The sequence below is a fragment of the Aptenodytes patagonicus genome, chromosome 5 (genome assembly GCF_965638725.1).
Source record: "Aptenodytes patagonicus chromosome 5, bAptPat1.pri.cur, whole genome shotgun sequence".
NCBI lineage: Eukaryota > Metazoa > Chordata > Aves > Sphenisciformes > Spheniscidae > Aptenodytes > Aptenodytes patagonicus.
Window position 1 is genome coordinate 70,525,826 of NC_134953.1, and position 27,688 is coordinate 70,553,513.

General features: G+C 39.4%; 2 protein-coding genes across 7 annotated transcripts in view; both read right to left on the minus strand.

Annotated features, from left to right (window-relative positions):
* ZZZ3 (zinc finger ZZ-type containing 3) overlaps positions 1-3,614 on the minus strand; it is a 65,962-nt gene extending 62,348 nt beyond the window's left edge. For 2 of the 3 annotated variants that reach the window (XM_076340426.1, XM_076340424.1), the window contains exon 1: positions 3,548-3,614. The gene's annotated coding sequence lies outside the window, so the exon portion shown is untranslated. Of the gene's footprint in view, positions 1-3,033; positions 3,083-3,547 lie in introns of those variants that run through there. The other variant, XM_076340425.1, reaches the window with a different exon arrangement.
* A 13,139-nt stretch (positions 3,615-16,753) lies between these two features.
* The window catches only part of USP33 (ubiquitin specific peptidase 33), a 43,816-nt gene continuing 32,881 nt past the window's right edge, over positions 16,754-27,688 (minus strand). For all 4 annotated transcript variants that reach the window (XM_076340430.1, XM_076340429.1, XM_076340427.1 and 1 more), the window contains 6 exons: positions 27,082-27,251; positions 25,626-25,707; positions 22,935-23,043; positions 20,945-21,047; positions 20,106-20,174; positions 16,754-17,701 (listed from right to left, as the gene is read on the minus strand). In XM_076340430.1, the coding sequence (XP_076196545.1) occupies positions 17,544-17,701; positions 20,106-20,174; positions 20,945-21,047; positions 22,935-23,043; positions 25,626-25,707; positions 27,082-27,251 (691 nt within the window). In that variant the 3' untranslated portion in view covers positions 16,754-17,543. The remainder of the gene's footprint in view (positions 17,702-20,105; positions 20,175-20,944; positions 21,048-22,934; positions 23,044-25,625; positions 25,708-27,081; positions 27,252-27,688) is intronic.

Sequence of the window (27,688 nt, forward strand, 5' to 3'; positions counted from 1 at the left end):
CAAGGTTTTTAAGGACAAGTTCTACAAATATCTGTCTGGAATAATCTAAGTACATTTAAACCAACCCTAAAGAAAGGGAACAATAGGTCTTACAGTACTGCATTTCTAGAACAGTGAGTGCAATGTAAATCTATGGATATAAGCAAGTGCTGAATACTTGAAAAATAAGTTCTCTCTTGCAAATCTGGTTCTTTATGACCGGAGAGACCTGTATCATCAGTTCCCACACAATGCAAAGACTTCCATTTTGGGAAAACCAAAACAAAGCAAACCCCAATAGATTAGCCCCGAAGACTTGAGAGAGCTTTTCAAATGTGAAAGACTAATTTAAAAAACCCACAACTGGAAGTAGGGCAGGCTGCAAAGACTTCTGTTCCAACTTCCAGAGTACTTTTACAAACATTAAGAAAACGTTTCTTATTTCCCTTATCCAACAAGGTGGTAAAAGAGCAGAGTAAAAGTCTTTCCACCTTGTATCAACCAGAGAACTCCTACTGACCAGAAGTTAACCTAATCAAAGTACCTAGAATGATCTGGAAGAAGCAGAAACAAAAAAATCTTTAAGTCTCCTGGAAATATTGGGAGAGTAAAGCCTTCATTCTGTATGAGACTATGGACAGCAGGCTGGAATCTCACTACATAAGTATGTTAAAAACACTGATAAATATCAGAGCAGTCATGTGCTGTTCAGCTGTAGAACAGAAGCCCATACTAGGATACATTCCCAAATTTTGTGAAATAGAGATCTAGTTATTTTTGCACATTAAATCTGTAATAACACTGAGCTCAAAAATCCTATTCGCTATTTCTCTTTTTCCAGAAATGTTAAAAATTATTAGACAAAACATACAATTGAACTTCATGACTAAATAGTTTAGTAACTAAGCTATTTAATACAGCCTATCTCTTAGTAATTATACACTTGGAGTATGCAATGCAAAGGAAAAATCGTTTCAGGTAAAACTGAAAACTGCAACAACTACCTGTATTGGACTAAATAACTAGACACATAAATTATCAACAGTATTTCAATTTAAGGTCATAACTGCTGCTCCTTACTGACACACACGGCTGTACTGTATAACAGTCCTTCACAAAAAGCCTTACTGTAAATTCAAGACATCAAATGTTTTTATGAAGTAAGCATGACAGTGCTGGAGAAAGCCTGCAACCAAAGTTGTTCAGGTTCTGAATGACTTGCTAGAAGTCACATGTTAAAGTAAATTACTAACTGCTAACTCCTTCTAAGGCAATGGGAGTTTCATGAGTGACTTCAATTGGATGAAAATTTCACCTGATAGCTATTTATTTTTAACATTTTACCACATACTCTTTACTTTAAAAGAACTGCATTTTTCTCCCCTACTGTTTAACACACACCACCCTTTTTTCCCTAAAGAAACTTTTTTCCACTGCTGATTAAGCAAATACCAATATTATTAATCTGAAAGACAGAACAGTAAGAGTAAAAGATACTTGAAAACAAACTGCAACAGTAACTTGTCAACTTATTTTCTGAAAAGTTATACTTGCTTATGAAAAGAATCAAATTTTGCTAACCCCAAACCTACCAGTCCCTACTAGATCACCAGTCCTTGTAGCAGCTAGGGGTGAGGGAGGTGGGGGGAAGGATAATATCTAACCATAGGTTAGAAATACACCCAAAAAGCATATTCTCAAAAGGTTGCACGAGTTAGTATTTAATATAAAATACAGAGTATACTTAGAGCTTCACCTTAAAAGCCTCAGTAAACGATCACTATCTTATTAGCACAGTAATAATGACAATATCAATGGAAAACAAGCAAATATATGTGCAAGCACTAAAGAGCTACTACAATTTGTTTAATAATAACTGCAAACATATATCCAAAACAAAGCTTGGAACTTGAAAGCCTAAAGAACATATTATTTTATAAAAATTTACTATCAGTTATGTGGCAGCCTTTAGGCAGATTAGTAAAATGCAGAGTTATACTCCAAGACTACAAAAACTGCCAGTGTTCCTGGGTAATCAGGGACGGAATACAAGACACCATAAGGAAGAAGCAGAACCATATGCTCTCCCTTAAGAGAGATCAGGACTAAGAGACAAAGGGGATATTGCTGAGCTGGGACGCTTGGATACTACTGGTATTATTTTTCCAAATACAAGAGAAAACAGAAATGTATTTTACAAGTTTGGGATATAATGGGACACGTATCGCAGCCTCAGGAGAGATCAGATTTGTGATGTTAAATATCTTTCTTTGTGGACCCCTGCATCCTTAACCATCAGCGTTCCTACAGGGCAGGAGCAGTTTGGGTTCAACAGCAGAAACCTGAATGAGTACAGAAGGGACAGCATGGGACAGGTGTGAAAAGCAAGCCGAGACAGCAAAAACACCATGAAGTGCTTGTGGGGGGCAAGGGCACGGCCCAAGGCTGCACGTTGGTCGAGGAAGGGCCAAAGGACCTCTGGATGTTAACACAGACTGGAAGCTGCGAGAGCAGCACTGGAGCAGTGAGAGGCACAGCCAAGTTAGCGCTGTGAAGTTGGGCACCCCGTCCAGCAGGTGATACGGCAGGACAGCGGGGGACAATCAAGGGGCACGCCAATGGGCTCTGCGGGGCACGCCGCCCACCCCGGGACGGCGCCAGCAACACCGCCCGCAAGCCCGGCACCCGTGGCTGGAGGGCCCCGGACGCAAGGGCAGAGGCGGTGCGGCGGCGGGGGGGGGGGGGGGGGAAGCGCGGAGCAAGCAATGGGACACGGCCGGGGCCACGACGCTGCAGCCTACGCGCCTCTGGAGAGCCGGGGGGGAGGGGGGGGTGCTGGCGCGGCGCGGCCCAGGCACTGCGAGGGGCAGGCGTGAGGTGATCTGAGGTGAGGCGGGGCAGGGCCGGGGCGGGGGGGAGGAGGGAGCGGCGCGGAGCCAGTCGCGCTTCCCCGGGGCGCCCAACCCCGCCCCGCTCCCCGTGTGGCCCGGGGCACGATGGCGGGGAGGAGGCTGGTCCCAGGGTCCCCGCCCCCCGGGCCCCCGTTACCATTACCCAGCACGCCCAGCGCTGCGCCGCCATCCCGCAGCCGGCCCGCTCCCGCAGGGACCGCGCGACCTCGCGAGACTTCCTTTCCCCCCGCACGCCACCCCCCCGCCCCGCCACCCGGCCCGGCCCCGCGAGCGCGCACGCGCACCGCCCGCACGCAGCTCAGACCCAACATGGCGGCCGCGGCGCCGCGCACGTGTCCCCGGCCCCGCCGCGTCAGGCCGGGCGCGCGCATGGACACACATACGCACACGTAACGCTCGGGAGGGGGAGCGGGGAGAGGGGCGGGGCCGCCGCGCACGCGCACGAGGCGCCGCTGCGGGCCAGCTGATTCGAACAGGGCGCGCGAGCCGCCACCTCCTCCCCGCACGCGCTGGTCACGTGGGGGCTTCCCCCCTCTCATTCCCTCCTCCTCCTCCTCCTTCCCCTCCTTCCCCCTCCCCTCGCGGGTTCCGAACTCGGCACCATCCGGGTCCCCCTTCCCCCGGGGCCGGGCCCGCGCCCGGGCCCGAGCCCTCACCTGGCGCCCGCTCCTCGGCGCGGCGGGCGCGGCCGGCCCGCGCAGCCCCGTGCGCGGCTCGCTCCCTCCGTGCTGCCCGCACCAGGCAGCGGCGGCGGCTCCGCACAGCGCCTGCTCCCCTCAGCGCGGCGGCGGCTCCTTCCGCTTCCTTCCCCTCCCCCTCCAGCCGCTGCGGCGGGGACCCGCTCCCTGCAGCTCCGCCTGCTGGCAGAGGGCGGAGGCGGCCGGCCCGGCCTGCCCGCGGCCAACGGGCGGGGGGCGGCCCGCTGCCCCCGGGCGGGGCCGGGGGGCCGGGCGGCGCCGCGCTCCGGTATGCCCCGAGGGGAGGGCCGGCCCTGCGACGCGGCTGGGGGACGGGACGTGCCCCCGTGCGCTGGGGCAGGTGTCTGGCGGGGCTCCCTGAGGGAAGGGGACGGAGCTCCGCGGGCCCGGCCAGGGCGGGCAGCTGAGGCGGGAGGAGGAAGAGGGCGGCGCGGCCCGAAGCGGCACCCGGCGGCTGTGGGTGCTCCCGCCGTGCCGGGCAGCGCCGCGGCCGTCCCGCCTGCCGCCCCCTCCGGCGGGCTGCTCTGGCGCCGAGCCGCGTCGGCAGCGGTAGCAGCCGGCCAGCGCCTGGTGACTTGCAGGTTTGCTGCGGTTAGGAAGGGTAATGGGGAGCAGGGCTCGGGCGGTTTTCTGCTGACTGGAAGCGCCGCTTCCCAGGTCGTACGAGGCAGTTCCTGCCTCTGGAACCCCCCGCGCCTGCCGCCACAGCCGGTTCTGTGCCCCAAAAGTGGGGCTGTTTTGTTCGCGGCTCCTGGACAAGTTCCAGCGCTCTCTCCTGACGTTCTCACTTCAAGCAGTGCCTCAGGAACAGGCACGGGGTACTCCAGCCCTCAGATTATGACTAAAAATTTACCAGTCGTGCTTTCACATCTCTTATTTTTGGTAGCCGCGTGGTTCTCTGCTAGAGAATGAACGTGTATGTGATCACAAAGAGTTAACTATTTAACGCACGCAGTCTGCTCGAATAGATTATTTACCTCTGTACTCCTACAGAGGGAGAGGAACTACCGTCTATCTCTTACTATTATTGTAACCTCTCATTGTTTTTTTCCTGATATACCACGGTTATAAAGCATCTGGAAGAGCTTCGTGTAGGCAAGAAACACGAAAGACTGACGTTTTCTGTTAAATGCTTATAAAACTCAAGACCCTTTCCCTTAAGAACAATTAACAAGTTTCCAAATTGCTAGAAAATCCTAAGCTAAAACAGTTTTCTCTAATAGAAGACTACGTGCTGAAGAATATTTTAAATTGCTTTTAAAAGTAGTTACTGTGCGGTAACTTGATACTTTTGTAAAGAAAGCAGATTTAATAAAATCCTAATTGCCCAAATTGCAAGGCTAGTCATACAGACACTCAATTCTGCAATGCCAGAGCGTGCAGAAAAACCTCAGTAGCTTTTCCACTTTCCCAAGCAGCTCTCGCTTTTCCCTGCGTCTTGCTGACTTGGAACTCTTCTCCTGTGATCAGACTCAAAACTGAAATCCCACAAGAGAGGGAAGGAATTTTTTTTTTCTTGAACCTATGCCACTGTTCTCATGCAGTCTTCCGTCTGTGTGCCTGAATCTGAAAGAGGAATGGAGCTTTTTGCGTTACTGCAGGAGCACCTGTAAGCACTAAGATGTTGTGAACTGCAATCCATTTAGAAATACGTTCACTTAGCTCAACAGCTGCAGTGGCTGAAGATGACATTGCATTTCAGACAAGTGTTAGTGCTTTCACAGTAGAACTGAGGGTTCTTCTCAGCTGCTTCAGTGCAAATGCGATTGGGTAATTTGGAGGGTGAGGTTTTTGGTTTGAGTTTTGATTCCTCCCCCCCCCCCCCCCCCAAGTCGCATGGCCATATTTAAGGGTGCAGTTGAGCAACAGAGCTGACCTAATCCGATGGCCTGCTGACACACACGAGGCAGCAGTCTTTCCCCCCACCCCCCTGTCTTCCCCGCTGCCCACTCTGGTGCTCATCTACACACATGGTAAACCAGTCGGACTTCCTAAACCACTGAGAAACTGTTCCTGTTTCTGGTGTGTTAGTTTTCAGCTAGAAAATAAGCTGCATTGGCTCACCGTGGAGACCGACAAGAGAGCCAGCATGCGAGATGGGGGTGAAGAGAGTGTTGCCAGTAGAGGGGAGGAACAAGACAATCCTCTTTTGGCAGCAGTAACTTTTTGGCAACAGGATTAAACCAGTCAAACTATATTGTCTAACCACACCCTACACCAGGACTTGCCTTGAATTCACTACGGAGGACTTAAATACTGTGTTCTGCCATCTTGCCCAAGAAGCAGTAATGTCTAGTGATGGTATGATAACAGAGCAACTGTTGTTAATGGTGTGATGTTTCAGGTAATGGTTGCTGCTAATGAAAGGGATACTCCCGAGGCTCTTGCCCCACCTCTACATGCCCCCTGCTTTTCCCTGGATTGAATCCAGCCATTGTGTATCTACAGGGTAGTTTGGCTCAGCTAACCTTCCAGAGGAAAATTAACAACATGCAAAGAAGAAAAAAGCAGTCCATGTGTAATAAGGACTGAGATCAAGCAGGTTTACTAAGACCTCTGCCCAAGAGAATTTACATTTAAACCTGGAGAAACCTGCTTTGTTTGAAGCTGCCTGGCTGGGGCTCTACATCCACTCTGTTGTCCCCACAGTTCAAAATCTCTTTTTCATCCACCCATGCTATCTATCCTGCAGCCCCTTCCCCACAGTATCCTACAGCAGCTTTTAAGTAATTCCTAAGTATAAAGGAATATGCTCCTGTCTAGCAGCACCACGCTGCTTTCTCCAATACATTTTCACTTCCAGTCAGTCTCCCTCACTTCTCATATACACTACCCAAATTGTATCACATTCCCAATTCTTGTGGCTGCAGTTTCCTGTGTGCTACAGCATCTATCTTGTACCAGTAATTGGCAGCTGCATTTATTATGGGCAGCCTTGAGTATTACTCATTTATAGGGCAATAACAATTTCTCTGGCCCCATCAATGTTGGTAGTAAAAAAAAAAAAAACAAAAACAAAACAACCCCAAAACCAAAAAACCGTAACAACCCACTGTTCTGATCAAGGGAAAATGGTGTTAATGACGGCTTTTCAGAATGTTACAATGGGACAAGCTAAAAAAATACTAGATCAGTCCCCCTCCCCCAAGTCGGTACTTTCTACAAAATCAGGAGCTGAGATGTTTTATATCCCTCCACATCACTGAAACCTCAGCTCATGTTTTTGCATAGAGAACTGCCTAAGACCACAACGTCCGTCTTCGATGAAGCTGTTACATGGCTCATGCTTTCAGTGGCAGCATTGCTGTTTCTACCTGTCTCAATCCATAAAATAGCTTAATTGCTTCTCCTATTATTAGGGCAAATTAAATGTGATTTTTTTTCTGACAAAAGATTAACAAAGTTCACTCTTCACAGTTCAGCACAATTGAGAAGTTGATCCTAAGGACATCTAGGTTAGTTCTGTGAGGGCTACTCTGGTAATCTTTACACCATGCCCCAAGAACAACATTAGCAAGCTATTACTGCTTGCTACCCAACACTGCAGTTCAAACAGGGCTTATGTTCTTGGCTACAGCTCTAGATCCACACTGGCTCTTAAAAAGGGCATGCAGGACGAGGAAGATTATAGCTGAATTCATCTCGAGAGTTCAGCTCAAGCTTATTTGTTCTGACTCGACGGCAGCTGTATTGGACTGGCTCATTGTGTGGAATTACTTGGGTAGCTGCACAGTGAGCCCTGGATGAGAGCAGAGAGACTTTTCCTAAAGCCAGCTTTGGTTCAGTAGGGTCAACTTCCACAGTACGGCCCAAACCTAATAAACCATCCTGGACTGGATGCGAGTTGGCTCAGCACAGCACTCAGAAGTCCCTGCACTAATTACCTTGCCATCTCAATAATTTTGTTTGTAGGTACTTTATAGGTGGCCTTTTGGATTTTGTATTTACATATTTCTGAAAGAAAAAAAGAAAAAGCATTTGCATTGTTGAGAAGAAAATTCCAACAATAGATAGTTACAGAAAATAAAGTTATAAAAGGGAAGTTTTTGTTGAGCTAAAAGAAAAAAAAAATTTAACAGTGTTAAGACCATTTTCTGCTTAAATATGCATACTTACACAGAATCACTTCATGTTTTCTTTGTTATAGGTCCTCTGTTTTGCTGCTCAGTCCTGCCTGCTGTATTCCCTGGAGAGCCCTAAATTCTAATTATTTTTTTTTCCATTCATGCTACCATATGTAAAGAACAAACATGAGAAAGGCTAGATTTCCCTTAAGATCATCATCAACAAAAAAGCATTTTCAATGTTTTTACCTGAAGCGAAATGCTTTAGATAAACAAAATTGGTTTGTGTCTAAACTTTAAAGGAAAAAAAAAATTCTGCCTGAAGACATACCCTACTGACTCATTTAGGTGTGGCTTCAGTAGCCGGTTCACATCAGAGACTGTACAGGCTTTTTGCCACAACTTTTATTGAAATTTACAGTATTATCAACTCAGTAATATAGTAACAAAATGTATGTTTTTACTAATATTTCCACTACTTCAAATACTACTCTGACAAAGACTTTACAGTAGTTCTGGAAGTCAGCATGTCAAAATTAATAATAGAAAAATTACTAAAATCATAACTAAAAAAAATACGCAATTGTGGTAAATTGCACAGGATTATAAGTGGTCATCTGGTCTAATATCTACTCAAAATAAATCCACTTCAGCCATAAATTTAGAATGCCTGCTTTTATGACACTTTTTTTCGTGACACTGTTGATTTCGGAAATCAAAGTTATAGCTATTTATTAAACAGAACGATCTCCAGTCGTTGATAAAAGATATGTACATTAGACAATTTAGGAGTCTTATAATCCACACAGATGACTGCAGAGTTGACTTGGTTACTGAAAGATGTCATATTCCATGTTGAAAAAGCAAGTTGCCAATTACAAAAGTTAAACACATTTAGGAAGTTATTAGTTTATTTCCATTTTATACCCATATATTTAAAATTGGGGCAATCTAACCCAAAATGGTCTAAAAATTTGCAGTTGAGTAGGTCTGATACTTATTTTTAATAATTAAATTCATTAGGCTATATTCAGTACAATGTATAACCACTCCTTGCTCATGAGGTATTTCCATTTACATGGCTTTTTCTAATTTCAATAGAGGCTTCAAAGTCAGGCAGGTAAGAAATGATAGCTAGACTGTAGTGCATTATTAAAAAAATATTCCAGATTGGAACTCATTAAACATAAAAGCAGTATACAAAGAAGGAAGCTCCTTGTTTTTCAGAATGTATTCTCCTTCTTAGTTTTTAATGCTCAAGAGTGAGGTTTTATATTTCAAAACTGAAATATCAGTGTCTAAAATATTAGCAACTGTATTTTTTTATTTGCCTTATTTCGGTTATTTTAAGCAGGTTATTATTCTAGTGTATAAACTTTGACTCACACTTCAAGAAAACAACAGTCCAGAGACTTCCAGGTTCTGGAAGATTTCACATGTATGAGACAGGGAAGTTTTGACTAAATAAGATTAGAATAGGAGCTGGACCTATATGGGCACAGGAGTGTTTGCCTAAGGCTACTGAAAAATTGAAGTCCATATTAATAGTTACCTGACTGGACTGTTCACATCAGCACTGACTTTAAGAGTTAGCTTACTCTAGGAGTTTTACCCCTTACAAGTGTTACGAACTCCTATCCAAACAATCACTTTTATCCTTTCCCCTCTCCTTTAGAAACTTCCCTTTGTTACATGTATGGAGCACTCTCAGGTATTGGTGGTTCTGCATCAATACTTTCAATTATGTACAACCTACGTAAAAAGATGTGTCAGGTCATGGAATATTCCTGTTACTCTTTTGACTACCTTGCATATTCCTTCAGGCCCTCGACCAGAATAACAGGCTCTATTATTACTCAAACTGAACAGCATGTAGTATGTTCAACATAAACCAGAAAAACACAAATAAGTTTTCAAGTAAGATGTAGATGTCAAAATCCAAAAAAATAAGACCTGGCACATTTCTGCCTAGCCTTTAGGCACTTTTTCCCCCCCCCCAAACAGAAAAGTTTTTTAAAGACAAGCCTAGCCTGTGATGAGGGCCCTCTCATACAGGGTATGAAAGATTGAATTTTTATTTAAACCTAATTGCCATCACCCAGGAGGGGACACCAGCACCACTGACAGTTTAAAAAGGAGAGATCCCTGTTCAGGGCTCAACTCCAGAGTGGAAGGTAGGCACTTTTCAGATTTAGGTTAACAGCGCGATCAGGAAGCTTAACATCTTCTGGAGGAGGCTTGCAGAGCAGAAGCCCAGAAAGTGCCTCCATTACCTGTATCTTTTTCAGTATCTACAGAAAGAGTCCAGGAAGACTAGCCTCAGCACTTGAGTGTGCAAAGTCAAGGTCACACATGAAGTTCAGATTGCTACTGATCTAGTTTAAGAGGCAAATTACCGCCACTACCCTGCTTGGCTGGAAAGCAAATTAATTATACTACAAACAAACAAGGTAAGAGAGAGTACATTTCCTTTACTGAAAATTATTCAGAAGATGGGGCACCAAAGAAAAGTTCATAGCTAAATAAATGTCTTAATTCTTGCTTCTACAGTTAAATTGTAAGGTCAGTCTAAATATAAAAACCTCAGTACTAGACTAGAAATTTAATTGAAAATATTGTCTAACTGAATTAATAGCTGCCAATCAATTAGAATTTTGGCATGTATGAGTGCATTTCTTTTGTTATAGCCGAAAAATCTCAAAGTAATCTTACTTCTGGTCCTAAAGAGAAGGTGTGCACATTGGTGAAAACAAACATGCATTCACAGAATGAGCAAGTGCTGCATCTCTGTTCATTTGGGTTCGGCATTTTAACAGACACCCGGGGGAGGGGGAGGAAAGCAATGCATCACCATGGTAACCAGGACATCTTGTTTTAGCACGTACATTAAAAAACACACAGGACAGAACAAAATTAGTCACCTAGAAAGATATTCATTTCTGGGCAAAACTATTCACAAACAATGAAAATGAAAAGGTCTTGGCATTGTCCTGTGAGGTAAGAGAAAAAAATTGCTTTTTTTCATTTTTGACAGCTGACAACTTATTCTGAGCTAAGTTTTTTCTTATTTGTAAGAATCAAACACCTCCTCTCTCCTCTGCCCTCTTTATTCTTCTCAAAGTACTTTAAGATTTACTTTCTCATGTGGCAAGTTATTCCAGAAATGGATCTTACTAAAGTTCTTAATGTATAGTAAGTTCTTTGTGAGTTCCAAATGAGAAAGGAGGAACATACCTGAAAATGAAATCTTCTCAACTTCATTTATATTAGAAAAACATTTTGTGGATGGTGACTGCTTTATTTTTGCACCTCCCATGCTGCTGAACAAATGACTGGTAAGGAAAATAAGTGATTTGAGATTCACTAGCATTGCATAAAGGCATATCAAAGCTGCATAAATAACCAGTGTATTCCTATTACTCCAACTTTACTTTTTTACTGACAGTTCATTTCATAACGGTATGTAATCAGTAAGTCAAGTATCAACTGTATTTCCTCATGTCCATTCATGTCAACAACCAGAACCTGTATTTTACCTTTTAGCTAATCAACTCAATCTTGAACAAGTCGGAAAAAGAAATTTCTTGCTTATTCATCTTATAAAGGGCCTATTTGAGTGATCAAGTTCCTATTGCATTTTCTTAAGTCCACACATATACCCATCAAAGACCCTTCTAAGGAAACTTGGCACCGGGTGACTTGGCATGTAGTATCACTAACAATCCATAAAACCTATCAGACACATCAGTGGTATGGACCTTCTTTTTCTAGCTGCATGTCCCAGTGGACACACATTTAGAAGAAAGAAAAGTTCCGTGATAGAATAAATAATATCAGCTTTCCATGAAAAACATGACTCTGCTATTGTAAGCAAACATCTGTAATATTAAATGTATTATAAACAGATGACATTTTATCTTATTGTGTGGCAGTGTTAACACTGTTTTTTATGGAGAAACAGCCTTGTCACCTTGTTGAACAGCTGAAAGCTAGGCTGAAGCTATTAAGACGAGTCACGTTTTCTTGAATATATTCTATAATATATATAGATGTTTAAAACAAGTTATACTTTTTACTGTTAGTGAGAATAGTGCTTTTAAAATTTTTTACTGAACAAGGCTATTTTCTAATCTGCTAAGATTTTGAAGGCTAATATAAACCAAGTTTGTTGGCAACCAGATAATTTCTGTGAAATAATGCTGAAAGTGATTTGTCTTTCTTTGTGACACTTCAGAAATCTAGAACTCTTATTTTGCTTCCTGCTACTAATTGTCAGCTCTGGATGGCTTAAGTATAGAGGGAAGCCAGAAAAGCCATCTGTTTGGAAGAATGAAAAAGCCTAGTTGTTTTACTCATTTCCTGGGCAAAAAGAAGATCTCAAAGGTTTTCAGTGAGAAAACTGCTTAGACTGCACTAAGCCAGATGTATATAGGGAATTCAAAAGAATAAATGGAACAGAATTTTCTTAGTTCAGTATAAAATAGTTGTATGGCAAATATGAAGAAACCACTTGCCCCTTTAAGCAGATAATATGTAAGTTTTCCTGTAAATTTTCCAAATCTTAGGTTTAGTTTTCCAAATGAAGTTATATGATGAATAACAAGCTAATCTATCAATAAAAAAAAATAATCAAATGTTAGCAGTATCATTATAAATAAATGCCTACAATACTAACTTGAAAGAAACTTCTTAGCTTTAGTCCTTTTAAGAAAACCTAGGATATCTTGTGTAAGAAGCCAATCACTATGTGAGTTTTGAATCTGAGAAGCAGGATTCTTACATAATGCATTAACATAGCACATCAAATTACACCAGATTTCATAAGAAAAGTTCAGGCCTAGATAGGCGTATTTAACTTTTGCGCCACAAATGAAAACTGCTTCATCCACATAATATATTTTATAGCCAAACATATTTCTAACACTTTATGCTATATCCCACTCTCAGTGTGGGATAACTCACAGAACTAACTCAACAGATAGTTACATGAAACTACCCTGCTCTGTGGCCCTCTTTACCAAAATACAGGACCATACAAATTTACAAGAGGCTCTAAATATAAATTCTTTCAGATGTCACTGAGTGTTGCACTCTGCTGGAAGGACAGGTTTCTAACAGTACATTATTATCTAGCCTCCAGAGTAGGGACTAACTCACTACTACTTGTAGGCTCCAATCTTCTGACATCTCTACTTGGATAGCTTGGTCAGAAGTTAATTCCTATCAGCCATCTGTCAATAGAACAGTAAACATTCCCACACAACTATGTGACTCCCAAGCAAAGCTAAACCGACTACAACTTCCACATCAAATATGATATCGTCAGGGAGAAGAAATAGATTAATTAAATAAAAAACCCCTAAATAAATTAGCTTCCATTGACCCAGCTGCATATAGCAGATTTGCAAGTCATAGTATGGTATCTAGACAGAGCAGTGAAATTCAAATGCAAGATGCCTTTACCGCTATCAGGGACATGTGGCAACAATGGGTGTGGCTGTTCTCCCTTGAATTCAGATTTGGCAGGTTTGTAGTGTCTCACCACTGAAAGCTTATCCTACAGCAGTTTTTGTCAAATAGGTATTAGAGGATACCTTAAAAAGAGCTTTTGCTGCATTCAGGCAGCTCAACAGCTGACAATGACAATAGTATTCATATAAAATATGCAGAGTTATCAAAACGGTTCTGAGTTTGTCCGATATGAATTAATAAAAATAGCTTTTGTCCTTTTTCATCTTCTCTTGATACAGCTTTTGAACCGTGCATGAAGTCTCTAACTTACCTAGCAAACTTTCAGGCCATTACTGATGGGAAGGCTGATACCCATAACAGCAGTCAATTGAGTGTCATTTATCTATTTGAAAATAAAAAACAACCTTTATCAAACGTATCGACTCAAGATCACTATTCCAACACAGAACCAAAAATAACTACTGTAGTGCCTCCAGCCACAGTTCAATTAAGAGACTGGAGAAATAGATTATGTGCATTTATACATATGTCATATATATATCCCTAGACACAGGACTAATTTAGATTATACTTGCAGAAACAGCTTTCTGGACTACCCAAGTTAAACAATGGATTTGCATCACAGAATTGTCTTCAGAACTTCCTTCATTTCCTAACATTCCTGTCACAGGAAAGGAAGAGACTGGCCTTTAAGTCAGTGAAAGTATAACATGGAATAATTTTATAGCTAACAAGCAGGTCAGTTTTATTTGCTTTATTAAGCAGACTGACTACTGAGCTCTCGCTTCTGAAGCATAATATGAGTGCCTTATTTTACTACTAAGTAATTCAATAGCTCTTCCGCTAATCTTTTTCCTTCCAATTATACTGTTCAGCTACATCACACAGTATCTGAAGCACTCTCCTCGATGTTGGGAGTTCAGATGAACAATTAGCTATAGTACTTGCAAAAAACCTTTAAAAAATTTAGAAAAATCAAACTTTGAGCTGTAAGTCCCCCACATACCCTCCAGGCAGTTTTCTCCAGAAGAGAGTATTAAAGTTACCAGACTGAATAGCAGGCTTTTAACAGCTCAAATCTAGATTCCCAGGCCTAAAACAAGGACTCCACTGGATTTTTCCTTACTTGAAATGACAGCTTCCCTGGCACCCAAACACATTGCTGTGTCTCCTCAACTGGAAACAAATGAACAAAGAATCCAAATAGTCTGGTGAAAGGCTTATGGAAAAAAAATAACTTCCACAGCCCCTTCCTGAGATGCATTCTTTCTTTGCTGCAAATCAGACAGCTCTTCACAGTAATGGCTTCCCCTTTACCCATACTCTGAGGCGTTGCCTTCCCTCCAGCATACACAAGCCATCCATCTGGAGGTCCTTCACACTGTCTTACTTTAAAAGGCTACTTCCATTTCTGTGGCATAAAATCCCTTGTAGAGCCCTCAAAGGGCTGAAAGCCAGACAGTCATCCCTTTGGAACTGTCTGTCTTAAACACAAACACATCTATTTCATTTCGGCAAACTTGGGATTTTTTTTTTTTTAAAGCATGACAAACAGTTCTAGTGTGAAGATGCCTTTTACCGCAGTGACAGAGGCATTTCACAACTCTGCTAGCTTAACGCATCTCGTTGCTGATCTATGTGCATCACAGTTTGACTATGGATTCCCAGACACCCAATGGAAAGGATTGACAAAACTGCTAGAAGATTTCTAGATTTTTAATAGGCTACCTAAACCCAGCACAAGTCACCATTGCTAAAGCTGAGGCAAATATTCCTACTCATCTAGGAAAAATTGTTCACTATTATCCAGCAATTATTTCCACATTGGAAGTCTTGCATCTTCAGCATTCTTTTAAGCAAGAGAACAACTTCGTTTTTAATGGTGAGTCTTGTTGCTCTTCTCTGAAATAACCTCTCCCCAACTTGTAATTATCACCATATAGCATCCAAAATTTGGAACAGTACAGATGAGATCTCACAACAAGCACAGCACCAAGTAGAGCAGAATAATTACCTCCTGTGCCTCACATCTGATGCTTTTGTTAGTATTGCCCAGAACAGGTTTTGTTTTGGTATCACTGGATTTTAACTCTTAGTCTGATCTGCTATAATACCCAGAATACTTAGCACAGAACTGCTTCATTCCCCCCAACAAGCTGATGTCCTTAACACTCAATCCATTTTTCTCTTGCAAGTTTTACAAGGGCAGTCTGTTCCACCATCCAGATTATTAACGAAAACATTGAATAAATTGGTAAACCTGATCACCATACAGTGATTTAACCAAGAAAAATATTTCCTAAGTTTCCAATTAAGAACATCATGTAGGAAAAATTCTTCCTATAGCATGCAGATCTATTCACTGTTATTTAGCTTTAGTATGATAGAGAACCTTAAGAATAGCTTAAATGAGATAAAACCTTAGCAAAAAAAAAAAAGTTAAAATAAGACAATATAAATCCAGGTTTAGTTTAGTTGCCCTAATATGAAAAAAGGACAAAAAAAATGGAGGTGGGAAGTTAGAACAGCCTTCCACAGGCCAAGGTCAGCAAGTTACTATTGACTGTTCATAAGCAAGTTAACTTTACCTTAATCAGTAAGACAAGTCTGTAGTAGTAACTGATGTGTTTGTTTACCTTGTACATACAGAGGTAACTTGATACTAACTTCAAGTTGCCTTATCTACTAATATAAAGTTGTCCAAATGCATTGTTGGACATTAAAAGTCTCTGCTCACTGTTTCTTTACATTTACACCTATGTACATGCAAGGCTTCTCAGCTGCTGATGCCCCATGACCTCCTCTGGAATTTAAAGAACACTTACATACAAGTTCAGAAACTTAACAGGCTGGCCAAGAGTTACCTGTGATACAGTTTAAAATTGAAAAATGTTTTCCTTATGTACCAGCCACATAATCATTGGCTTCATACTGCTGTCCATTCACCCCTCTTATTTGCACTGCTGTGTTTTTAGCTCTAGTTCTTCTCAGGTAGGCTGAGGAGAATACTTGGATTTACATTCAGACAGAACTGACTCCTCCTACACAGCACATTAGCAAGTACTTAAGGTTAGAGGACACTTTTTCTAGGACTCTTATAGGTGTCTTTTTAACCAGAATGGCTTTAAATGCTTTAGAAAGTTCAAAACCAGATTGATTTTATACTAGATAGCATTCTTCTAGATAATTTTACATGTCAGCATTTTCTTACTTTGGAGCTAGAACTGTCAACATCATTGCCAAAACATGACGCGGTCAAGAAATATAGTTATATGGGTGTGAGAGCAGTACCACAGCATTACTTCAAAAGTTTTTGTATTGATGTAATAAATGAAAAACGTTTAAGAAAGCTTCCCCCCCTCCCCTCCACAGTTTAATTTTTCTTTTTTTTTTTTTTTTTAATTGATCCAGCCTTGAATAATGCTACTTATTTGGTAACAATATCAGGCAAAAACAAGAGCAAGCACCATTCTGCATTCCAATATGAATCATTCAGTAAAGTTTTGCAATATATACATTTTATCCAGCTTCTGACATTATAGGTCATCATGCCAATGAAAATTTTTAACAATACAATAAAATCCTTCAAATGGAACTGTTTATGAATGTAATTCAAGAGACCAGACAATTTAATTTCTGAAATTTATATCACTCATGTCCATAATCATTTTACATTTCACACTTCATGCTCTCAAACATTACCCTAGAGAAGACTAGATCTTTGTCACATATACTATTAAAGACACTAGCCAGGTTTATAGAGTTACAGAAGACTATAAGAAGATGTAAAATTTAGTAGGTAATAAGTTATGACATTTGCTGACTAAAACAATATTCAATCTACACTAATGTTTGATCCATTCAAATACAGTAAGTATTTGGATGTTATATACTACCCATTTCATATACTTACAGTGCAAAATAAGTGAGAATTTTTTTCCTGAGCATTTAGGAAATTAAAATCCTTTTTCTTTGTCATTGATTGCAATCCATTTAAAATATACTCCCCATATACCTAGGCTTGTCAAGACTGTACAATTAAGACAGGCAAAGGTTTGTAGATAGCAGAAGCCAAATCAGGAATCAAAAGGGTTATTGAACATCTCTAAAATTTGTCCCCATTTTTCAAGTCTAAGGATATAACAGGATTTTGATTTATACCAAAAAGTTCAGAAATTACATTTTTTTTCCATTGACCAAACAGTCCAAAATGTACAAGCCACATGCCTTTCAAAACAGAGAAACAGCCTCTATTTAAACAAATTGTACTACATATTTCAACTTACTATTCTGTAGTTAATGTAATGCCCAGTGAGCTGTGCCTCCAACAGACGTAAGAGAATAAAACTTTTAGGAATGTATTTTGGGCATTTTGTAAGGAAGCTGGATTCCTTACAAGTTCATCTTTTTCTCAATAGCTACAGACCATGAGTTTCTAATTCAATCTTCTCCTCTGTCTGCAACATATCAGGTTCTACTGGAGGAACAGGTGGTCTGAGTATAATTTCTGGACCTCCACCATAGATTGACTGAAGAAAATTCCATGTTTCTTCAGATATTTGTCCAGAATCTGCACCTGAAAACATTTTTAAAATTTTAATTACTATTTAGAATAATTCTTTCATTATTTCTTTGAAGTCCATAACAGATACAAAAAGAAAAAAAGAATATAGATTCAAATTTAAAAGCCTAATCTGAATTTGGGCTTTATCTTGTGCCAACTACCAAACCCAGTGATGTATTTTATGTTAACTTTATACTTCTTGATTCTTACAACTACCTGCTCCAAGCTCTCCAGTACTTAACACACCTCAAGCATAAAACACATTAAGGTTCTATGATAAACATCTTATCTGATACTTATCAATCAAGCTGACAACTGGTAGCTCTTGGTACACAGGAAACAATGATTCATATTAATGTAAGAATACGCAGTCCCATCAATTACACAGTAAAGTTCAAGGACTCAAGAGTCTTGTTTCATTAAAGAAATTAATATTGATAGTAAAGAATAAAAGTGTGAGAACCACAGTGAAATTCTCAGAACCACAGAGAGAAACCATGATTAGGACATTAACAGCCCCACTAATGCTTCTTGTATGTAGCACTAATGGGTCAGCCTGATTTCTTTTCGTTCACTGATTAAAGTCTTTGCTTATGATTCCATTCCTCTGGCTAGAGGTCCCTCTCCTGTCTCAGGTCAGCATCCAACAATCATTTCTGATTTTCCATAACCTTTTATAGTGGCAAAGGGCAAGGGAACATCCGCACATCGCCCCTCTAGGTTTTAACACAAGGATCCTGTCTGATACAGTTGAAGTAATTTCTTCACACTAACCTAAGGCAGAGAGGACAAATTTGTATTCTATCTGAATAAACCCCCTCTTCTTTAAGCAACTCATTAAAACCCTGCTCCACAGCAAGTTTCCCCCAATATCCTTATTAGAGACTATTAATCTGTCTTGTTAAGCCTAATTTCAGCACCCTCCTACTAAAAACAAACGAACAAAAAAGCGCCATAACAAGGGGACTTCGCCCCCTACCTCCTATACTTTTCTGTCCTCACCACCTGCTCCAGTGTGCCTACTACTGTACTTTATATATAAAAAGTTTCCAAAGAGAAAGGGTACAAAGAGCTGCACGTTTGTTTACCTACGCTAACTCAACCATGCAAAGCTTCATCTGGAAGTCATGATGCAGATCCTATGGCAGTACTAATGACGTTATGCCTCAGTTTTACTCATTTAGGTTCAGGTTCTTAAAAAACAACTCCACCTCTGCAGGCACAGGAGTAGATCTGCACTCCCTTATCCAGATTCCAGCTCTTCTAACAGTCAGGTTTAACTGAACAGGCACAGTGAACTGGGATCAGGACTACGGTATCACAGAAATACGTAATACTGCATACTATTTAGTGGCGCTCCCACCTCTTCTCTCATGACTTGAGACAAATTTTCCACAGCCTATTCATCTTCATTTCTACCCAAGTTCCAATTTGAATCAGTGTAGCTGAAGTCAACAACTAGCTAATTTGCTATCAGTTACTGATTCTAAAACAATTTTTTTTTGCTACACGTCCATCAGATGCTTTATACCTTGTATTTGAATTCTGCATTACCGCTTAAATCATTAAAATGTACTGCAAAACTCATGAGTGTAAGAACTCATTCTTTTTTAAATACACTCTTGACATTTTACAATTGAGGTTTATGCAGGGCCTAGGGGCCTCCAGTGAACTGCCATTGGTAGGTCCACTGTATGCTGCGGCATTAAGTTAAATTGGGAAAAAATCCAGTTAAATAAAGGTTAATCATAAAGGTTAATCTTAATGCTCCCTTTTTTTTTTTTTTAAGCTGAGCTACAATGAATTTAATATTCATAGAAAGTCTAAAGTCTTCATAAAGCAGGCCATATTAGAATTTTTTTTTCTCTGTACCTACAAATTTCAAGTAAATGGTATTAAGCATCTGATTGTGAAGAATAACAAAGAAATCTGTCTTTGCATGCTAGAGAAGTTTTTGCAATGTACAGTGGCAAATAACTTGCAGAAAAATGAGCAACAGCATTTACTTACTGTGGTTTATTTCCCTGTGTCAGAAGTAGCTCTCAATTTAAATTAGGTTTCAAGATTCAAGTAACTACATACAAATATATGACACAGTCTAAAAGCCAAGCGTCTCCCAATTTACGTTAAGAAAACCCAAATCAAACCAAGTGATACAAAGCCAAAGCACACTTTCACCATTTTAAAGTTACTCTGCACCTCCTTCTACACTCTTATCTGTACTTGGATTAGTCTATTACAGATACTAATTCTTTATTTTAAGAATAAGCTGCTCCCCCCAAAATGGGCACAACACAGATTCACTAGGAATTGCCATTTTATGATAACAGTTAAAAAAAGAATTCATAATAAATTTTCCAAACTTCAGCAAATACATCATAAGAAGCCCAAAGCTGCAGCAATATTGGACACCTACCTTGTTTTAGCACAGCGTTTCCACATTTTGTTACTGCAATCTTAGCGTTATCGATAGGACCAGGAGGATCTAGTGTGACAGAAAGATGATTAAAATTGGGAGAGCTGAAAACAAACGGCAGGTTGGAAGTTCTATTTTCAAATGGAAGGAGAAATAGCTTGTTTGTTTACTGCTTGTTCTTGTACTGCTTAACAGTACATTCTAAGTTATTAAAAGCCAATCAGAATTTTAATTAAGAGGAGGTTTTTCAAAGCATTTGTGATTACAGTAAGTCTTCAAGCAACGCAAAACAAATTAATCCTAATTCTTACCCCTAGCAAAGTTGTCCTAGAGCAGACTCAGACAAGATTGTAGAACATTTTATCAGTGTTTCCATTTCAAAGCTTTAGAGGCACCTAAAGTAGGCTAAAGTGATATTACTGTAGTTGTTACTCAGTTATCTATGAGTTTAGGTTGTGACAGCGAGGTCACCTTTCCTCCAGAAGCTGTAGCATTATCTATGAGTTTGCACAGCAGAATCCATCCTCCCTTATACTTAGATCCAACTTTCCTGCTGCTGCTAACAGCAACCCCCCTGCAGACAAGCAACATTCTTTCCACAACTATCCCATTATCCATTCTTGTGAATTATTTGACTATATTCTGTAATTTGGTTCCTGAATACATTTGTAACCTATAAAGCCTGTGTCTTAGATGTTTGTTTTAAGAGCTTTTGTTGCCTTCTCGATCTGTTCTTCCTACAACCTTCTACCAAAGCAAACAATTTACTTAAACAGTACCACTACATGACAACAAAAAAAGAAAAGATTACCCATATTTTGAAATGGAGTACAACTTACCACTGTCTTTACCCTTTACAAATCCTTCCCATTCTCTGAACCATTGCATACTGATGCAGTAAAATGTTGACGGAGATTCTTCTTCTTGGAATGCTCTATTAAGCTGAAAGGAAAAAGAATCCATGTTTTTCGGCCTTTTTTTTTTTTCCTTTAAACTACTGAATTTTTTTAACCACTGTAATTATTAACAGCATAATATTACACTGCTACAGAACATTTTAAAGAACTACTGACCATCAGAACAGTAAACACCTGGTGAATTCCCGAGGTGAGATTTTGATGTAGTGGTAGCCTTCATATTAAAAGATGATTTATTCTGTACTTGAGAATTTATTTATTTTTTCCTGAGAACAGCAACAAGTTCTTCTTAAGCACAACTGCTTACCCATCAAACACTACTGGATAACTACTGTGAAGGCTGAACTTTCAAGTAGCAAAAGAAAACAGAAAACTTAGTTTTGTAAAATAAAATAAACCAGTGATTTGAAAGATTTGCTCCATAATTTCATGGAAGGTTTTTTGTGTGATGAACTATATCTTCATCTATGTTTGTTTCTCCCCTAATACTTTGAACAATATGATTCCAAGCAAGGCATGGTGAACTAATGCACTGGGACGTCTCATGACTCTCTTTTGCGTCAGTTTAAAAAACACAAAATATTTTTTTGTTCCTACTATTTTAAAATTTAAAAAAAGAAATTAAAAAAAAAAATCACATCCTGGCTTTCTGAGTTTCTGTTGCAAGGCAATGGAAGTGACTGTATAAATTACAAAATACAGCTAGGTAACAAGTCTCAGCTGCATTTAAACTAAATTTGTTTCTATCACTGTAAAAAAACCATACTTTTTTTTATAATTAAGATTTTAGGAAGTTTAACATGTTATTCTTTTTCAGAGACTACAGATCTTTTCACACTCTTAATAAGAAACATGCAAAAAGTCACTTAAACCTTTAAAACCATTATCTTTTAGCTCTGTAATAATATAGCTATACTTCGCCCTTGAAGCCATGAACCTAAACCATCAACACAACTTCTTAAGGTTTTGGATAGAGTAAGTTTTGCAATCATTCCCTAAAGCAATCTATAGAGGATAACAGAATTTTCTGTCTGCTAACCAGTAGCAATACTTGCGTAACAGTGCACATATAATCATTGTTTATACTGGAAAAATACTGATCGCTAAAGCAAATGAGGTTGACTCAATGTTGTTAATAATAATTACTATCCAGTGGTAACCCAGACTAAAGAAAAATCAATTACTAAAAAGTTCAAATAGCAGTTAAAATATGGAAAAGCTGACACAATCTCTGAAGTGTGATTAAAGCACAGATAGAACTGAAACAACAGCTGCAATTCCATTTTTCTCCCTCTCATGAATTAAGATAGCAGAAATGGGACTCCAATCTCTCTGCATTTATTTTCACTGAAAACTTCAAAACACATTTTTGCTTTAAGAATTACAAAATCATTACTACTAGTTATTTTACCAGACCCATGCACATAATCTCGAACTCATTGAAAATATAGTAGCTGCTTGATATTAATTTTACAGATCCATTACAATACTAAGGTATTTACTTCGCACCAAATTATTTATGTTTATGTGTCTAATGATATTTTTAAAATTAGAACTAGAGATAAAGATTATGATTAACTTTTTGCTGGCATGGTGTTATATTATTGCACTTAAACCTTATCAGATTGCACAGAACAGATCACTGGTAGTGTATAAAGAACAACTAGCTCATGTGGCTGCACTCTGTTTCCATACTATAAAAAAGGCAATTTAAGCAACACATTAAATATTTTCTCTAAGTACATTTCCATATAAACAGTTATCTGGGATATCACAAGAACATTACTGTTGCCAACAAGAAAGCAGGAATTTGTTGCAGGAATCACCTATGCACTTCTGGTAACCCCTTGGGTCAAGTCATGAATATCAGGTAATGTCAAAAAGCAGAATGAATAAATGTTTACTTTTTTACCCGAATAAACATTTCCAATTCATTTTTTCTTCTTTTTTCAATTCTTTCAGACTCTATTTGGCAGGTGTGACAAACATACAGATGGTTAACAGCTGGTCCTCCTCCATACCTACAGTAAAAGTAAAAAACCATTAACCTTGTGGAAAATACCATGTAAAAAGATCATATACCTGTAGACATCCCAAATGTCAGCTTCTTATAATATGTAACAGAAGTCTGATACATGCCAGTCACACTGATCCACAAATGACATAATTTATTTTCCTGGTAATATTTTGTACTCCATCCTAAGACATAATCATCTTCCAAGTTCTGACTGCCTAAAGCCAGTGCAAACCATCTCAAACTCTGCTGTATCACATACTTCAAAAGGTGTTAACTATGGGAAGAATATGCCAGTGAGCAAGCATTCTGTTATATATACACCACGTGATTTTATTAAAGGCCTCTAAGAAACAGCTTATGAAAATGTTCCAGCTAGTTCTATCTTAATCATGTTCCTCCACTCCACTGCAGGCTCTTCATCAGTTTGCTACCTCCCTGACACCAGCCTCTGAACTTGTTTATTGTTTTGTTCTTAAGAAGTTATTCTCCATGACCCTCCCCTCCATATCTTCCTTGTGTGAAACTGCATACATGGAAGTCTTCAGGGACACTGTTACTGAGAAGCACAGGAGAAATATATAAATATGTGTGTGTATGTATCATCATGAACATGGGCAGCATTTGCTAGCCTGGAAACAACAAGCTCGATAAAGAAAATATTCTTGTATAACTAGCAGCCTTAAAGAGCTGCATTTACTACAACAGAAAGGTCAGGTTAAAATACGCATTGAGATAAGGATATTCCAGGTTCTACTTCCTAGTTAAATAATTATTTTTGTCAGAGCTGTGTTCTCGTCCAATTTTGTTTCTCCTCTAAAAGCTCAGATTTTATTCCAAACATCTTACGTTAAATGAGATAAAAGAGAGTGCTCTTAAGTATAGCAACATGAATTAAAGTTCAAAATATAAAAGTTCTTAAGCAAGAGTGAAAAGTAACTGTTTACTTAGTGAATAAAATTGAACAAAAATCTGCCATGGAAGGCATTGCTTTTTTTTCCCTTTTAGACTTGTATGTTTGTCAGTCCATAAAAATAATTTGGGATGCTATTTTTTTTTCCCCAAAATACAGAAGTATATACTTTAACTGAAAATTAAAGCATTATTTCAATACAATAGCACTTGTACATGCAAGTTTTTTGGTATATACTCAATCACCCCAACTAAACAAAGAGATATGTTTCATAAAATGGTCACCTACCACTTAAATTGCACCTCTGAAGATGACAATTTGTCTTTAGACTGCACTGATCAGTTCACAAGTTTTTAACTGAAATAGGTCAAGTATGGATTATACGATATTATCTGGAAGCAACTCTGACCCTAAACTATTTGGAATTGGAGTAGTGCCATGTTAGCAGCAAAATAAGTGTGTTTGGGACATGGATTGGCAATCGGCATCCTAGATGAGTATTTTTTTTCCTTAATACTATCTCAGTAAAAGTCAGCTTCCATCCACCATAGCAGGCTTCCTCACCCTACATTCTCACCCACTGCAGCCGTGGTACTCTCCCATAATTCTTAGATAACAGCAAGACAAAAAGCAAAATATGGTTGTTTCAGAGCTACTCTGTGTTGAAGGGTGCATGCACCAGTCAGGAAGCCAGAGAGAACAGACAAATGTTTAGCACTAACAATTCATACCTCTTTTCTACCTAGTAGATTACTCTCAAAATCTGGAGGACCCTACCATCTCTGGGACTTCTACCTTTCTATCGAACGATTGAAGTTTGACATCTTGTTAAAAAAGTTTATAGAGAAGGGAAATTAATGAGAAGTTAAATCTGAAGGAAAATGTTTTTAAATATTTCCGCGTACAGAAAATAGATAATGCCTTTGTCAGTTGGAAGAAAAAAACCAGTACATCTAGGAAAGTGAAAATAAGCTGGAAATAGTATTGTTTCTATTTTTCACTTGTGTCCATTGAAACTTTAAAACAAAAAAACCCCAACATTTAGCTACAGTGCTTAGGTGGTAGGCAATTAACAGCTAAAAATATTTAATGCAAGTACAATACACAGTCCTTAAGGTCATCAGCAAAGCTCTTCTGCAGCTTTTTGTTACTTTAAAAGGAGACACATCTTGTAAGAATCCCTCCTTTATAAGCAAGCACTTAAACCTGACCTACATTAAAAAGTGTGGAGTGGTTATACGGAATGCTTAGATATAAGTTATTTTGAAGCAGTACTGGCAGCTGAGGCTATGGATTCAAAGCCAACATAAAAGAAAAGCTGTCTCCAGCCAACAAGAGAACAGGAAGCTGATACAGAGAGCTCTTTCAAAATACCTCTTGCAAAGTGTACTTTTGCTGACCTACTTTGTGTCATTTTGTACATACCATACATGTTTATTGGTTTAATACTTAAGTATTATCCCAGTAACACACTACTTTATGTAGGTTTCTAGCATTACTTTGCACAAGGAAATTATATAAATTGGTGGTTTGCAATCCCTTCACTTAGTTTTGTGCCTAGAGTATATGTATTTTTCTGAACCACTAATTCTAAAGTCTGATGTTGCTGCTTGGCACATGTTTGCTCTCAAACTGTATCTCTCTTTTTTTTTTCCAGTTACAGTACAAAAACTTACCTGCTATACAGATTATCCCATATATTTTGAGGTAGCATTACAACTAGGTCCTCTATGAAGTTAGCTTTGTGTGGAGGAACACCTGCAGAAGCAACAACAACAACAAAAAAAGAGACTTGCAGATTTGGGGGGGGAGACTATGTTAGAGGTCTCTAAATAAAAGAAAAAAAAATACAACCTTTCAATTAATTCAGAGAAATCATGTGAAACAAGTTTTACCACAGTATAATCTATTACTGTATTTTAAAGAGACCACTCTAGTTTTAGTCTTATGAGGCTGGAAAGTTTATAAAAAGCAGAAGAAAACTACATGAAAGCTTAAAATTAAAGGGCTAGAATCCTTTTTAGATACTGATTGCACAATGCTTCTGAAGTTATACAATTAAAATGTTTAAGAGTGATTAAATATTTTGTTTATGCATGTAAACACATTAGCAAACTGTCTATTCTAAATTCACTTATTTGCTGTAGACCTTTTTGAATTACTTTAAACAACATGAATCCTTGAAAGTAGCAAAATTTTGAGGGAGGCAAAAGTAGAGGGGCTTGCAGAATTAGAAGCGTTGCGTTGAAGCACATGGTAAGCAGCAACGTGCTACGCAGGAATTCTTTTGAATAGGGAAAATCTAGTAGTTCAGGCACTCGTACAACAAGAGTCATCTGCTGTAACCCTGCAGAAGGAAAGCCACAGCTACAAGGGCTCACATGTACACACTCCACAAATTGCTACAGGGGCACAATATTCCTATGTTAAAAGTTTGGTTCAGCAACCGGGGCAGCACCTCTAACTGCTAATCTAATACAGCTGTGTTTCTTACTAGAAAATAGGTATAAGAACACCACATAGTAATGATTTCTTGGAATGTTAGCACTCAAATATGGGTATTTCCCCAAATATGTTTTGCTTAATGTAATTATCTCATTTTTATTAACGTTTAGCACAAAGTAAAATTTTTATGCTCCTATACAAAATATACAGAATTACTACTCTATTTTCACACTGCTATGCACTGGATACTCTGCATCAGACCAACTTCTTGTTCCGCAGCCTTCAAGCCTTCTTGTTGCTTCTAGCATGCAGCTGAGAAAAAAAATTTAGATTGGCAGACCAAAGTATTAAGGATGATGATGAAGTGACAGGATTTTTAAAAATGGGAATATACATGTTTAGGAAGCAAGCAGATAAGCCAAACTGTGCCTCTTTAAGAATCAAGAAAGCTTATAAACAAAATCAAATGTGCAGAGAAAAGAAAAAAAAATTAGGAGAACTTCACACAGTATCATTTCCAACCAGACAGCTACTAAAATGAGAGAAATAATTTACTTAGAAGTTATAGTTCTAATTTACCTAAGAAGTTATAATATGAACTTACTATATTCAAATTCCTTTTAAACAAGCGTACATCCCTGTATAGCGACAAGGCAACAGACAAATGATACTCAGTTACGGTCTCACCTCCATGCATACAGAGAAAGTCATTATTTGAAATTGGTCCTGGTTCTGCAAAAGTCTTGAATTTATTTAACCACTGTCTGGAAACATAGAACTGCAGAAGACTTGGTTCCATCATATTCAGTAGACCCGATATCCTCCGTCTCTCTCTCTGTGCTTCTTCGCTGCTCTTTCTATTACCAAAATAGAAATCATTAAACAAATATATATCCTTGTGTACAGTGCAGATAATTTACTTTGTGAAAAGAAAACTGTACTTTCAAGTAAATTACCTGGGCCATGTCTATACTTTAAAGTTCTACTAGCATGAAGTAGTTGACTTGGCATGTGAAAAAAACTTGCACCTTTTATGCACAACCAGAGCCACCACCTAAATGTGTGGCAGGAACCTAGACTGTCACGTTACAGAATCACGTGTCACAAGAGTCAGTACAGTTAGTACAGAGCAGGAAGGGCAGCAAAGACTACTTGCTCTGTTAAACCTAAGCTTGTCCTTAGTTCTGACAAGCCATGGCACAGGTATTATCATGCTTACAAGAAAACTTTTGCTTGCTTAGTTCAACAACTCAAAGACCCCTGACAGTTCCCATTCAACCTACCAGGCCGAGAA